Source organism: Callorhinchus milii, unplaced genomic scaffold, assembly GCF_018977255.1.
Source record: "Callorhinchus milii isolate IMCB2004 unplaced genomic scaffold, IMCB_Cmil_1.0 Scaffold17, whole genome shotgun sequence".
Classification (NCBI taxonomy): Eukaryota; Metazoa; Chordata; class Chondrichthyes; order Chimaeriformes; family Callorhinchidae; genus Callorhinchus; species Callorhinchus milii.
In genome coordinates, this window is record NW_024704758.1 from 7,854,440 (window position 1) to 7,870,965 (window position 16,526).

The window sequence follows — 16,526 nt, forward strand, 5'->3', positions numbered from 1 at the left end:
AGAAATTCCAAGTTCATAATGTGTTTAGAAGCCCTCCATTTCCTCCCATCCCATTTTTGGGGTTATCCGGGCATCTGACACATGTTGAAAAAGCCCTCACCATGTACAGTCACTGTGTGTTTCGCCAATTATACTGTTTATTGGGCAGTGTATGTGGCGAAGTGCTTTGGGATATTTTTCCTACATGAAAGGCACTATACCAAAGCTAAGGATTGTTATCATCATCCTCTTTTTATAATCTCAACTAGATTCCCAAGCACCCTAAGATTTTTGACTCAGGCCAAGCACAGAGAGAATTTAAGAAACCTTTAGTGGACGTGCAATAGAAGCAACACTCACAGTACATTTCTGATAGTCATTGTATTACAAGTTACATTAATATAAATGGGTCACAAAAACTCAATGATTACATAAAACAATTTACATAAAAGATTGTAAAATTAGTATTGAAGCATTTAATTCAACAAAGAACTGCACAATATTGTATCAGTATTTTACAAAGCAAATTTACTGTATATACAAACACTTTCCACAAAATTAAAGATTATGTGCAATTTGAGGCTATTGATTGACAGACGTTAGCAAAGTCAATAGTGTGGGAATTGTCTTTTGTTTCTTCATGACGATATGAATGTGTGGAAAATTTTAGATTCGTGCCTCCCAAGGAAATGCACACTTTAGCTGTGCATGATATTTCATTTGGTCCCAAATGGTTATGAATTACTAAATGACCTATAAATTGCTAGTGCACCTTGGTTTGTTAAAAATTAGGTTCATTTTATATCCAGCAATTCAAGGTAGAGAATTATAATCAAATTATGCCATATATACAACTCCTTTAAAGTACAAATGTAATAAACATGCTAAAAGACACGCTGGAACAGATCACGAGCTAGATTAAATTTGAAACGTCTCCAGGAGATAGCAGTGTTACAGGTTGAACACATATCAGTAGGGCAGTAACACAAATATTCTTTAGAACTCTTCACTTAAAAAAAGTATCCACTGTAAAAAAAAATAAGAAACCACTGCTAAATTTTTAGTGTGCAAAAACCTTTTAAATATCAAGGCAAGCTAATGAAAAACTGTCCTTTTATGTACATATTCTACAGTAAATGCTGTTCCAGAATTAGCCGAGCTAGCTCATTTACAGCCAATTTGTTTACTATTGCTTTAACAGTAAGACATTCTCTGTATACTGTTCCACAGGTTTGAGTGCAAAGATTCTATTGTGGTTCTTTACTGTTTATAGAGCATCCTTGAGACTGGAGTACTACACAAATAGAGGATACCTTTGCTTTGGATACTGAACAGCAATAATGATACAAAATTAAGGTTATTTTACAAGTGATTTTTCTCCCTTGGACAGTTTTAAAATCATGCTTTCACAGCATTTCAGGACAAAAGACTACCTTAGAAACTAAAAACTGCATGCAGAGATTTCAAAGCAAAGACTATCGCTATATTATAGTATATTAAGGTCTTTAGTGGCTGAACTTTACATTTCACATTGTTATGCATGGGCTATGTGATGGTTATGATGTCAGTGCATTGCTCTTTTGTCGCAGGATCTGCTGGGCAGAGGTCAGTATGTTAGTAGTAATCATCACTTTGCTTGATTGATGTATCCTGTGATGACACCATCACCATCATTACACTCTTCATTGCGGAGGTTGGACTTTTGTTTACTGCAGAAACTGGACTTCCGTCTACTGTGTTTCCACCCTGAATTTATGGATAAATGCATTCTTGTTAAGCATCTGAAATGCAGCTCTGGATTTTGTCCATCCATTGTTGTGCAATCTGAGCATCTTGTGCACAGAAGTTATAAACACGTTTGCTTGTCTTCAACTATATTAAAAGAAAAAAAGTTAAAGTTAACGTCAGAGATGAAAACATTTACAAATATTAATATTCAATATTCCACAATGGTGGCATTTTGCTTGCATGATATTGATACAAGGCGATTGTGGTCATACAGTACTTGTTTCTCATTAGGATCAGGTGCTTTTTTGGTCTGTAACTATGGGGGTGGGGGAAGAGAAGATAATAGTTCGGAGGGAGAGTCTTGATGGCTACCCTGACAGAAATGTAGTTGGACTGGGTCGCTTTCTTGTTGTGTTAATGAAAATCCAATGGTAACAAAAATATTTCCTAGTGCAATGAATGCCCCCTCCCCCCAGACACACACAAACAATGGTTGCAAACATGTTACTGGGAATTCCAGTGTTGTATATTTTGAAGAAACTGAATGGTTTCACATATTTACTTGAATTTAATAGTGATGAGGAATATGGCTGTTGTCCTCGCTATACATTACAAGACCGGGGAAAGCCATATTGGGAAATAATTTGGAATAGAGAGGGTTAATAATGTATGCTGTGCTTTAATGGAATGATGAACTATATAGACAACTTTAACTTAAAATCTGGAATGGTTCAGTTGTTGGAGATGCACTATTTACTCTCATTGTTTACTAATGTGGCTTTTCAGCTGTGCATAGTAGGTAGGTGATGTAACTTATTTTTCTTAGCAGTAAAGTGTTATGTATCCTATTGGGATTTCTGTGATGCATACTATATTGATGATGTAATTCTGTTCCAATTCAGCTGTGAAGTGTTATCTAAATCACTTGCTGAAAATAACCAACTAATATTTTGGTAATTTTTAGACACAGTAGTGTTGTATGGATGTTTACTATCTATGGGGCCAGCTTCAGCAAAGCAGAATGAGGAGTTTAACTGTGATTTTAGTCCTTTTCCATGTGGAGCGAAGCAGAAATTGATTGGATAAACGGTGATTTAACACCATGAGCTCCTCCTTACTGTGCACTGAAATCACACTGTGTCAGTATTTTGTAACAATGTAAGATTAAAATCTATAGTCTTTTGTAGACATGTAGTATTTAAGATTTTTATTCTACTTGGATGAGATTAGCTTATGCTTTTACCACTACAGCATAACATTTTTATTGTACAGTAGATCATGTTATTTTATGACTATACCTACTGGGCAGATCATTACATCAGCATTGAATCCACAATTTACATTTAATAGCCTTTTCGAAATATAATGAAAGCCTGGAATTTATACAAATCTTGAATTGTTTAAACAGCAAATCTTCGGTCTCAAGCAGATTCCCGCATACTCCTGTTTTTATTTGGTAGCCGGGTATCTGAAACATGTGCAACCCCATCACCATGCGTAAGAGTATCCAAACCAAGGTGAAATTTCCATGCATCCCACCTACTCATGGAAATCCCAGAGACAGACTGATGGAATGGAATGTGCGCTCTTATCCTGCCATCACAATGGCAATGCAAGAATTAAGAGAGCAGGGAAAAAAAACTCACATCAAAGAAAGCTTTCTCATTTGTATGTTTAGGTGCTCCTATTGTTGGTGTAGCTGGAATAACAGATTCAACCTCAGCCAGATCTATGAATCCTCTGGGGTTAGTATCTTCACCCGTATCATAGTACCGCAGCTGGAAATTGAACAGATTAATCAGTAAGAATGCAGGTATATTAAGAGGTATATTAATACAACTGTTATATTAATATAGCTCACAAAGTATAGTTCACAATTATAGGACTACATTTGACCAAAGCTGCAGCCAATTTCAAGGACAACATGAGCATAATGCATTACAAGACAAAGATCTGCAGAATTCATCTTTAAACTCCTTGGTTTAGCAGATGGGATTGGCAGGGTAATGTTTCTTAACACATCTGAATTCTATTTACATCACATATACATATTAAATTTCAGGATATTTGCTGGTTATATATAGTGTTATACAGATTCAGTGGAAATGTGAATTACCTGGTGTTTAGTTGTATCTAAAACAAACCATCGTGGTTTCCATCCCTTCAGTAACGCACCTCTCTTGTAAAGAATACCTTCAAAGGACCTATAGGAATTATTAAAAGGGAAGTTGATTTGGTCATCTGGTTTTGTTATAAATAAGCTAAAAAAAAATCAGAGTAAACAGTGGTTTAACCACACATAGAGAGGTGGTGAGCCAGAGGGATAGAGGGAGAAAGTTCTAGAGTTAGAGGTGTAAATTCTGGGGATTTGGTTACTTATAGCTGAGTTGGATAAAAAAGGATCCTGCATCAAAAGTAAATTATAATCAACAACTTAAAAGTATTAAACTATTCTCTGCAATTATATAAAAGAATATTCCCACCTGTTTTCCACATCTTTGGAAGTAAATTGATTGTAGAGCGTTGCTGCTCTCCTTGTATTAACTCCATTTGAAGGCGATGTGGTGGTGCTCCTGTCAGTGTCACCAATCCCACTGTCTGCCAAGTGCAACATAGATCTTCTCTGATAGGGCTGCAGGTTAGCGGCCATCAGTGCTGAAGCACCTCTCTGTTACATCAGGATACAGTAAGTGCAGCATGTGAAGACTGAACTAAATACAAACTCAAGCACAAAGTATGTTCTGAAATCCTGTCCACTCTTCTAAAAGGTTTAGCGATAATTTAAATAAATTTAGTCAACAAGCCAACTAATCGATTGGTATAGCAAACAAACAAGGATGCACCATCACTTTACTTTAATCCTTGTTCTTTGGTTGTATTCCAGTCATCATTTGGCCTTCCACTCCTACCTGTCAGATGACATGTTCACAAGTCTCCAATAATGCTGCAGTAATACCAATAGTTTCTACAATTCTTAAAGAGATTGGCCCAGGTAAAATGGGCAGATTGTCTTCTGTGCCAAAAAATTCTAGGACTTGCTTTTTAAAAAAAACATACGACAAGATATCAACTAGGGCTGTTGAATAAAGAATATTAGCATATTGTTGTTTCAACATTTTTTTCCTGAAGGCAAGTTCCTTTTCATAGGCATTTCTCATTTGTAAGTTCTTCCAGAAACCTCCAATGCCCAGTATGGCTGGATGTACAGCCTGCTATCAGATCACCAAACATCTCCACTTTGCCAGCTAACAGGAGCTGTGTGAGAGAGAGGCAAGACTCCCCACACAGTAAGGTGCCTGTCCTCTACTTTGCACCTCCACTTAAGAGTGACAGTGATCCAGCAAAATATCATCCTGACAACACTATGCTGCTGTGGGTTGGTGCCTCATTAAGTTATACCAACTTAATTGCCTAGATTTGCGATGTGTGGTACTCCCATCATTGTCACCAAGCCCTTTGGTTGCTAACTGTACACCTGGGATACTTTAGCACAAAACATGTTCCTTGACTTCAGTAAAAAAAAATCAAGCTAGTGAAATATACAATCAGGTCAAATAAATTGTACTTAATATTTTGTACAATGCTCTTAGACTGAATTATTAGGGATGTGAGAAAAATTAAACTAAGCTCTTAAACTGGGACTTTTCTGATGTGGTTGGCCTGTCCAATAAACAATGGAAGATTTGTAGGCAGCATAAGATAACAAATGCAAATTATGCTTTTTTCACCTACTCATATCAAACAACTACATGCATTTATATAGCGCCCTTCGTGCGGGATAAGGTCTTGGAGCACTTAACAGTGGCTGAGCTTGAAAATCAAGACAAGGAGAGCGTGGAGGCATGCTCAAAAAGGCAGGTCTTCAAGTGCAATTTGAAGACAGGCAAGGAAGAGGCAAGGCGGAGGGATTGAGGCAGAGTTCCAGAGTTACGAAGTTTAGCAGCTAAAAGCTCGGCCGCCAATGGTGGATTAGAAGGGATTAGGAATTTAAGATCTTGCTGGTATTTAAGATCTCTAAAAAAAACCTCAAAGGTGTCTGAATTCCCAAGGTTTTATTGTGCGGTAGTTTCCACTTAGTACCTGCAGTAAGAAATTAGTGCCTTGGTGATAACTTTTGGTTACAATATTGTGTGGACAACTAATGCAATGGTCTAAAATTTATTATGAAGTGGTAATGTACTTACAGCCATCTCTGGTTTGACTTCTTCTTTGAGGTTGACTTTTACTCGATCCCACATTGGTTTCCACTGTTCAGGGGTTTGGTTCAGCTCATTCTCTAGTCTTTCAATGTCCTAGAATTACAATACCTGATTTTAGAATCAAATCCATAATTGCAAAGAACAAAAAAAGGTGAAATCCAATTCAAATCCCCAAAAGAGGGGAGAAATGTTCTAGTGTAATCAGAATATACTATTAAAAATCATGATTTTGTTTAAAGACAGACCCTCATAAATTAAATTTTGAAGAGAGTAAATGAGGTAAGTCAAATTGAAGAGAGAAAATGAAGTAAGTTAAGTTGAGGTAAGTAGCCTATAGGTTATTGGAAAGACATTTGAAAGGTTTGGAGTTCTGGAAAAAAATGTCACAGTAGTAGATTGGGCTATTTGTTTTCTTTTTGCTCCAACAATGCTGGGAGAAGGAAGAAGAAAGCTTGATTAAGCATCTTGTCATCCAGTTATTCACCTTGATAACAGTTGTCAAGTTACCCTCATCCTAGCCCCACTACAGAAAAAGCCCTACATTTATGTTTGTTTTGTCCTTACCTCTAGGAGCTTGGTGATGGCATCCGGTTGCACTTTACTGACATTGTCGTAACATGGCCAAACCACTTTTCTGTGCGTTTGTGGAACCGAACCATCAGTCTGTTCAGGTTCCTCACTTGCTTTTACAGTGACCATATCCCATTCATATGAAGGACCACTTGAGAGAGTCTCTCCAGTGTAGTAATCCCATTTCTTCAGAGCAGAAATGTTTATGCAGGTCCTTAGTATGTGTTTCTACAAATAAAAAGTTAACTTTTTAGAAAGGTTTTTTCTTTTGAATAAAGACAAATTTAATATATTTAGCGTTGGCACAACACAAGAAAGAAATAACAGATCAATAACTACACAAATATCTAGATTTCATACCTCTCCTTCTTCAGCACTGAATAAATAGTTGAAGAAAACTGGGCCTTTCTTATGCATCTTGTCAATACAATCCCAAATACAGATGCCCTTCTTGGCCTGCTTGTCTCCCTTGTCTTCAAACAAAATTCCTTTTTTAAACAAAACAATCAGGGTTGATTAAAAAAAACATTAAATATATCAGTTTGGGCAGAGACAACCGGATTTAGGAAATGTTTCACTATATCTTTATTACAAGAACAACAACAAAATTACATTTGTAAAGCGCCTTTCATGTCAGGAAATAATAATATTTATTATTATTATAAGGTAATTATTTATTATTAAGGTATTATTTATATTATTAATAATATTACAATATTTAGAATTAGGTAATTTCCATTAAAAGCACACCATCTCAAAACTGAATCTAGATAAAACTATTGTTTCAAATTTCTGTATAATCAGTCCTCTGGCTGGAACTACAGACAATTCCCAAACCAGGTGTAACATTTATTTGCCAAGCACAATGGTTCCTCAGTTAGCTAAGACTCAGCTAAGATTATTAATTTATCAATGTTCAAAGCATTACACATTAGTTTAGGTTTTCACACATTATGTTGATCATTCCATGGAATCAGTTTTATTTGCATAAGCGTTCTGTGAGACATTACGTTCAAGCCAAATCTGTTAACAATGTGGATTTAAAAATGGATGCATAATTTAATGTAAAAAAATGCAAAACTGAAGATGGTATTTGTATTTTTAAGATGTAATATTCCTACTGCTACATTTAGTAACTGTATACTAGTAGGCAAATACAGCAGCCAATTTGTGCACAGAAATGTTCCACAAATAGCCAAGAGACGAATGAGCAAATTAACTGTAGGATTGGACATTGGGAGAAACTCCCTTCTCTTTTCAAATTGTGTTCTGGGTTCTACAACATCCACTTGAACAGGTAGACAAGCCCTAGGTTTAATACATCATCTGAAGGATGGTATCTCCAACAACAAATATTATTGTAACTAGCTAAATATTAAATAAACTTTACATAGATTTTTAGCATGAAACAGGTTATCCAGCCCAGCTTGTCCATCCTAGTGTTCGTACTCCACTCTCTTTCCACTCCTTACTCCCTCCTTTCTATTCCCTTCTTCCTTATAGAAACACGAGGAGGCCATTCATCCCCTCAAGCCTGTTCCACCATTTTATAAGATCATGGGTGATCTGCACCTCAAGTCCAGTTACCTGCCCCTGCCCCATATCCGTTAATGACCTAACAAATATATATCTACCTCCATCTTGAAAATGTGAATGGATCCTGCATCCACGGCCTTTTAGGTTCCAAATTTCCACAACTACTTTGTGTGAAAAACTGCCTCTTAATTTCACTCCTAAATGCCCTAGCTCTAATTTTAAGATGATGCCCCCTTATTTTGGATTCCCCCACCTTTCTCTGTATCTACCCTATCAAATTCCTTTATTATTTTAAAAACCTCAATCACATCACCCCTCAAACATGTCCTCATAATTTAACCCTTTAAGCCCTGGTATCATTCGGGTGAATTTGCACTGCACACCCTCCAGGGTCAATATATGTGGAGTCCTGTAGCTCAGTGGTGAGAGCACTTGCTTCACAAGCGAGAGACCTGGGTTTGATTCCCGACAGAGTGAAATGTTGGGCAAGTTTCCTTACTCCACACACCTCTGTTTACCTAACAGAAAGGAAGAACCTGGTTGTTAGTCGATTGGCGGATCGCTTTTCCGGGGGTAATAATTCCTTAAAAAAAATTGGTCACTAAATCGACCACTGTTTGTGGGACACTGCAATTGGCTACAGTGTATTCTGTGAAGCGCTTTGAGACGTCTTGAAGACGTGATAAGGTGCTATTTCAAAAAAAATGCAAGGATTATCATTATTACAAGCGCTCCTCCAACACTACGTTGGAACTCAGTCTTGACAACCAGCTCAAAATCCCCCAAACAGGATTTGAAGTTATAACATTCTGACCTAGAGGTGAGAATCTTACCAAGTGATCCAAGCTGACATTGACGTTTCTAGAATTAAGAGTTTGGTCTAATCCATTACCATTTTATTAATAACATTTAGAGCTCTCTGTAAAGCTAAAGGTTAAATATTTGTCTTTAGGAAAATGTACCATGTTCTATCCTTTCGTAGTCTGAGTCCAGCAGAAAGGTTTTAAACCGATTGGAGACGTAATGGTAGGCCAGAAACTTCAGATAATACTGATTGAACTCAAACTCTGTAGGGTGCTGGTGGTGAATCTAAGGAAAACAGAAAGGAAACAAGAAATAAAAGCAAGCAAGGAACATTACAGGCCATTTGGCTCATCACCCGGCTTCTTCTAATGGTCTTTGCACAACCTGTACTGCCATGGATACTATTTTCAATTCAATCCATCCCATGAGGAAGCCAACAAACTAAGACACTGCTGAAAACTCTCAAAGGTTTCCCCAGGTCCAAAGAAAGGGTTACATGAGCTAGTTATTCCATTTGGTAAAGTGCCTAGTAATGAAATATTGGAATTCAGTCTATCTTTGTAGCTGTCTCAGTAGTCCAGTACTGAGTATTTGGACATTTACATGCACTCTATACCCCACTGCAGCTCAATGTATCAGCACATTTGATGTTTTAGTTTTCTGAATGGATTTGCAATTGTGCTGAAATAACAAGCACCAAAATCAAATCTGAAATATTATGCTCCCAGATTAAGCTACTATATATATATATATAAAATATAAAGTGGATATAAAGAATGTTTCACTTCCACTGAGGTGGCTTTTGCTGCATTGGTTTTACTGCCTGCAGATCATAATGTCCATGCTGTAAAAATAAACAGCTAATTTTTCAAAATCAAGCGAGTAGATTGTTGTTCTTGATCTGGGTTTTAGCTATAGGTCTGATGTGATTTACCTGCTAATTACAGGCACCAGTGGGTTGGCTGCCTGTCCTTTAGGGGACAATACTTGGTGAAGGAAGACTAGAGTTGGGGATTTAATTAAAGTAATTCAAAAACTCAAATTTTAAAGTGTTTTGCTCTAATCTTATTCAAATTACATGATACTTCCCTTAAAATCATATGTCACGGGGTTAACTGTAGTCTGTACTGTGACCATAAAAAACAGTTTGAGAATTAAATCAGTCCCACTGAACTGTAGCTGTGCAAACTTTATAAAGAACAGCACGTGATGCAATGTACTTTCATATCATTGCAATTGTATATAATGTAAATGTGATAAATCACATGTGTCTGGGACACCATATCAAATGCAAGGATTATTATTATTATTGCTGCTTTTATACTACATCTTAGCTTAAGGACTAATATGCTAACTTTCTCAAGTGTCATCATACACAATTAGCTATGTTTATCTTTGTTTTGATATCTTCCAAATAACATACATTAATGTGAAACAGATTCACAAACTGCCACTAAAAGTAGTTTTTTTCTTTTTTACCTGATGTACACAATCAAGAAACTGTAGGAAAATGGGAGCAAAGCCACTGCTTTGACTGTTGGGAGTCAGGTTGCTGCGCTGGCTGAATTTGTGGCCAAAGGATAGCCATTCCTTCTCAATCAACATTTTAAAGCCTTCCAGGGTTCTGTAGAATGGGTCACACAGCAACTGTACCAGGGAGATTACCTAGTTTTAAAGAAAAACACTGATGTAAAAAGGGAAATATTTGACAGAATATCTAACATTTTATAGAGTTAAACACAACTTTTGATAATCATTTTGGATGTAAGCAAATGCATACATTGGGGAGAGAAAAAGCATATGAAAACAGGAAATATCTGCTGATTAAATCACACACTGTACTGGCTGACTGCAAGGGCATTTAGGGTCTCAAACTCAACATTCAAAGAATTTTATGTGGTCAAACCAGTCACATAAACCATTACTGCAGAGTAAAAGGACAGCTTTCGTTAGTGCTCACCATTCAGTTTTTTTTTAAAAAAAGCCAAAAGTATGTTATTTTTGTGCTTACAACATTATATTCAGAAGTATTGTATTTCACCATTTTTGCCTGGCTGTAAACTTTACATAATGTTGAGCAAATACAAAAATGTAGTGTTCCCACCATATGTCAGAATAATAAGATGCACTGTAATGTTATTTGTAATCTTATATGTTCTTATGTTATTTTAAAAAAATCAATTAGGGATTTTAGAAGTACTGATTATTGTGACTACAACAACAACAAATTACATTCATAGAGCTTCTTTCACGTCAGGAGGGCGTCCCAAGGTGCTGGACAGTCGGGGGTCGGGACCCGAGCATGGGGGAGGGCTGGGGTAGGGGTGAGGGAAGGCAGAGAGGTGGGAGGGTACCGATGGCATGATCGAAGAGAAGGGTCTTGAAGGAGGCAAAGGAGGAAGCGAAGCGAAGGGACTGTGGGATGGAGTTCCAGAGTGTGGGGGCAGAGAGGCTGAAAGCCCAGCCACAGATAGTAGGGCGGGAGACATGGAGCAGACCGGAGCCCGCTGAACGGAGGGAACGGGCAGGTTGGTAGTCAGCAGGTCAGAGAGGTAGGAGGGGGCAAGGCAATGGATGGCCTTGAAAGTTAGGATGAGGATCTTGAATTCGATCCTCTGACGGATGGGGAGCCAGTGGAGTCGGGCGAGGGTGGGAGTGATAGGGAGCCTGGTGCGGGAGAGTCCACGAGCTGCAGGGTTTTGGATGATCTGCAGCTTGTGAAGAGAAGAGTTGGGAAGGCCGATGATGAGGACTAATATGTAATTAAATTTTAAATTTGATCATGTATATACAAATATATGCGATACTAAACAATCTGTAAACATCCAAGATTCCGATGAGAAAATTTCACTCGAGTTTGTTGAAGATCAAAAATGGGCAATGTTTAGGAGGTGTCGTTTTGCAAGCACCAATGTTAAAGAAATCAGTGGTTTTATATAAGTGTGCCTTTAAACAAGGAATACAATAATAATTTTGGTGAAGGAATATAAATAATTGTAACAGCTTTGTTAGCAAAGAGGTGAGAGACTTTCAAACAATTAATCTGAGCTGCATTCAAACCATTATTTCATGGGTAAAAATTCAACTCTCTTCAAAAGGGACATACTTGTGCAATTATTTTATGAAGTTATTACCTGGGTTGTGATATCCATACCATCTTCCAGGCTGACCATGACTGAGGAACCACTCTCAAGGAGCTCTGCAATCAATACAGCCAGCTGCAATATTCTATGGAGCTGAGAAAGCAAAAGGAAATCAGTAGTTGAAAGGCAACAATATATTATGTCATTCACGTTTCATTTACATAGTAAACCAATTTAACTAAACATTTGGAAATGAAAATGCATTAATTTTATTGCTGGAAGTGCAAACTATCTTTTGCAGGAAGAATGTTATTGTTCTTGAACTTTGTTCTGAAAAGCACTGCTTCTGGGGAAACATATGAAATAAGGCAGCGATGCAACTGTTCCCTGAATAATATTTTATAATTCAACATAAAATGCACTGCTCTTCTCAGCGTACATCACACAGGCAGGTTCGCTTCATACTTTTGAACATAGATGAAATCCTTTAAAGAATTACCTGCAGGAGCCATTCCGACTCCCCCAGTAACCTATAAAAAGTTACTTCAGGGTCAGTGGGAAACGTGCTTGGTACACATGCTCTCATCAGCTTTTTGAAACTGGCTTTTACTTGACGAACATCGCAGTAGTCCACAGGTACAAGCTCACAGTTCAATGCAAAGTCAAGTTTGAAGCCCTGAGAACAAAAAAAAAGGATAGTGAATAAATGTGAACTGTGAAGCCATTTCAATTCTATACATATTGCAATTTCAACAGCTACATTAGTTAACATGATTCTACTTGTCTGTAAAGAGTTTGTAATAATTATTGCAAGTGCTGGAAGCAAACACTATTGCACTAATATATAGATGTTTATGTGTAAAATCTGTTTGAATACTGCGGATTCAAACAGATCCTTTCAATAACGGCTAAATCACCAGCAAAATAGATACTTTGAAGGCTCTTCACATTTAAGAAAATTATTCAGGTAGACTAGTACAAAGAAAATCAATCTGAAACACGGAAAACTCAATTCCATCTTACCCTCAGCTGAGATTTTTCTCCAAACAGGTACAGCGCTGCTTGGTGCTTCAAAAGCTGGCTCTGCAGTTGACTGTCGTGGCTGACGTTCACAGGGCTATCTTTTCCTGCCAACCTAGCTCCGACATCAGTCGTTGGAAACTGGGCATTAAAGCGACTGCTGGAGCGCAAACTGGCCCACATTCCTAAGGTGAACGAAAACAGAAACTCATTTTTGGACACTTATCGGACAGGCACAGCATTTCCAAAATAATTTAGATCACTTTGTAATGCATTGAATTATGGAATAGAATAGAAACATTTCAAAAATATTACGTGTGCACATCCTGTGTCATATAAATATAATTAGATACATTTCTTTTAGGAAATAATATCTTTGGACACAGTATCCTGTTTGGGACATGACATGTGAATGCAACTGCCCGGAAGGTGGAAGGCGAATTGGATGCACCTTGGTCTTCTTTCATCTGGCAATTCTTATAATTACTGCAGATGAATCTCTGAGGTACCAGAATGTTAGAAAATAACCACTTGTGTATCTAATGTTAAAATGATTCTTAATATCAATCTAATGCTTTGATTATCATTTGGAAAACATCAAAGGTTGGTTTCAATTTCTGGCACCAAATAAAAATGTTGTTTCTGTTTATATGTTAGCCATTCTGGTGCAACCACCTGGTCATTGAAGTCCCAGCAGCCAGGCTCCATCATGAACTACTTTGCAATTGTGTGAATCAAGCTCAATTTACATCGAGTTGTTCATGGGGATTCATATGATTTGTATGGTAGATTATCGCAAAAAGCAGTGTAAACTTGCATTAATTGTTTATCTGCAACAGATGATGTCCAACATTATCCTCTCCCATTGATGGTATTGTTCATTAGTTAACCCAAATGCTACAGTGGCTCTTTTTCACATTTGGAACAAAGGGAAAAAGTTACTTGAACCAGATAACAGATGGTCAATGGATTAACTTTAAAATGTATACCAGTCCCCCCATTGGTTTAGTCCCTGCTTATCCAGTGCAAATCCTGGCCACAAACCAACTCAGGATTGTATGCACTTTTGTAATTCACCCAAACCATCTGTTTTTCTACAAATACTCATGTATTTTTGATTTGTGAGATATTTAGAAAATGCACATTACAGAATTATTACATTCAAGCAGATGTTTAAGACAAACAGAAAAAAGGATGCATTAGTCATGGAAAATAACCGTTTTGCAAATGGTTTATCTTCCTAGTAAGAATAAGTTGTTGAATATGTGGCGTTTCCAGAGCAGACAACGTCGATACTAAAATAGAGGATACTGACTTGCGCCTAATGTAATGCCATTTGATTTTTTTTAAAGCTTCAAATGTATGTTTCAATGGGTTGCGGAAAAGTCATGGTTCCACAGTATTATGTTTTAAGTAGTTCAGCAGGATTGCTAATCTCACTGATAGCAATCACAATGCTACCTTGAAAGTTTTACATTTCACCTGAAGCATGTCATTGGTATCAAAGTGAATAGGTTATTACAGTAATACTATACAAATGACATATGTTCTGTATCAGCCAAACATTTTCGAAAGTAGTGGGAGGATCCTGCAGAGAAAAGATCTGAAACAATTCAATGTATGCAATGAATGTTAGATGTGGTTTTGTGACTTTTATTTCATGAACGTTTAATGGCAGGGAAACCAATATGGTCTAACCACAATCTGGAAGGACACATGACTTGTGCCACAACCAAATGGCCTCTCCATCCACACAATGAAAAGATGTTATAAGCAATGGAACAGCATGGTATGGTTCATAAAGAGACAGAAAAATAGAATTTTGCTCGCTGAATTGCATCTTAATGCATATTTACAAATAAATGATTAGCAGTCTAATGGTTAACTTATTTGTGGATAGAGAAGCTGATGAGTAGAATCAGGACAGAAGAAACAATACCTTGGTTGAAGACTTTTCCCTTGACTGTACTCTTTTGCTGAGAATGAGTGAACAACTTATCCCTGTACCCAAGGACTGGTAGATCACAGCAACGACAGAGAAAGAATTTGAGAAATTTATATACGAAAATCAGATTGACAGAAAACTGCAAGTAATCAAAATACAGCAGAAAATTGAGGGTTGTGTCAAGAGATGATAAATCAATAAACTGGCTAAAATTGTTAAATAGCAATATAATCAGTAATGCCAAGCATATATGGCTGCGTATCATATCCAATTAATCATGTTTGTAATCAGCAGCATATGATTACCCAAATGACTAATTGGCCCAACCACAAAACCATTAAGTACCCAACACAAAATCAAGCCATTAAATAAATTTAACACAAAAAAGCATATAGGAGCAACCATCATTTTTTTACGAAAAAAGGATGCAAATGATCAAGATTAACAGTTTACAAAATGATTTGTGGAAATGTAAATACTGAATTAAAATGGTCCAACAATCTCAAAGCATAAAAGCATTAAGTGGAAATCATATTTAAGATTAGTTTAACCCATAGTGTGTAGCAATGCATCCAAATAAAGTTCTTGACATAAAAAGAGAAAACTAATGTGTGTCCTATCAACAGTAAAACTGGAACATGTGTAAGGAATTCTGTGCTGCCTGAGCTGTCTAAATTTTAAAAAAATAATCCTTGCACTTGCTAACTTTTTTTCTTCTATGAGGCATGTTTTTTTTCCATTGTCTATGCCTCGCTCTCCAATCTGGAGCTAGAACTAATATTCCTGAAATTCAGTCCTTCATTGTCTAAATACTCTTCTCCAAAAGCTGTTAACTCAAATAATTAGATGATGGACAGTCAAGTTTGACTCAATTATGTATTAATTAATTTAATCACTTTTGTTGGCAATCCTTCAGAAGTTGTCTGTCCACTCGCCATCAATCCATATTGCCGCTTCTGGAATTCCTGATCTGAGCCTTACTGCACAGAGATTAGGAGCAGGAAAGGCAATAGAGCTTGTTACAGGGAGGATGGAACATCAGACAAAGAGCTCCTCAATGCCAGGCTGGTGGTTACAGTCAATATCCACACTCATTTAAGGTTTGCAGCTGAGGTACAGGAAATTCTGTTCACTGTCCTTTTCTATTCTTCCCTCCAAATGATCTACCCTTTGCAGGTCTGAAAATCCATTTTAAATTACGGTTAAATGATGGTTATACAAGTTTAGGACTGAAAATTAAACTGTTTCATTGGCAAAATGTAACCATATGCATTTCTGCACAGAGAAGTGACCAATCAATAAGTGGCACTTCAATGTTTTAAAAAGCATCCATGAGGAGGTTAGGGGCAAAATTCAGTAGAGACAGACAATGGCTCTTTATACCAAGATAAGGATGCAGCACTACTAACCTCCACGTGCAAAACTGTTTGGAAGATGCACATCTGAATGTCCTGGAACCACTTGCTTTACAACAGTGGTCACGCGAGAGGACCGTTTGTCAATGTTTGCATCTGGTACAAAAATAATTGAACTCTTAAAAGTTGTGTATTTGAATTATTTGAAAATATAGAAACTATACATCTCCTCCCTGCAAATCAGTTTGGGGCAAAAAACTGAATTTAATACTAAACATGTTGAGTGAAACGAAGCAGATTTGCAAGA

At 37.0% G+C, this 16,526-nt stretch overlaps 1 protein-coding gene across 2 annotated transcripts in view; it reads right to left on the bottom strand.

Moving 5' to 3' along the window:
* Positions 1-341: 341 nt before the first annotated feature.
* Positions 342-16,526, bottom strand: part of sbf2 (SET binding factor 2) — a 160,566-nt gene continuing 144,381 nt past the window's right edge. Inside the window, exons 29-42 of one of the 2 annotated variants that reach the window (XM_042341626.1) lie at positions 16,274-16,375; positions 14,859-14,933; positions 12,923-13,104; positions 12,399-12,575; positions 11,951-12,052; positions 10,296-10,481; positions 8,975-9,101; positions 6,837-6,964; positions 6,471-6,704; positions 5,892-5,999; positions 4,191-4,375; positions 3,824-3,911; positions 3,354-3,485; positions 342-1,851 (exon numbers count right to left, since the gene is read on the bottom strand). In XM_042341626.1, coding sequence (XP_042197560.1) covers positions 1,753-1,851; positions 3,354-3,485; positions 3,824-3,911; positions 4,191-4,375; positions 5,892-5,999; positions 6,471-6,704; positions 6,837-6,964; positions 8,975-9,101; positions 10,296-10,481; positions 11,951-12,052; positions 12,399-12,575; positions 12,923-13,104; positions 14,859-14,933; positions 16,274-16,375 — 1,925 coding nt within the window. In that variant the 3' untranslated portion in view covers positions 342-1,752. The remainder of the gene's footprint in view (positions 1,852-3,353; positions 3,486-3,823; positions 3,912-4,190; positions 4,376-5,891; positions 6,000-6,470; positions 6,705-6,836; positions 6,965-8,974; positions 9,102-10,295; positions 10,482-11,950; positions 12,053-12,398; positions 12,576-12,922; positions 13,105-14,858; positions 14,934-16,273; positions 16,376-16,526) is intronic. The other variant, XM_042341627.1, reaches the window with a different exon arrangement.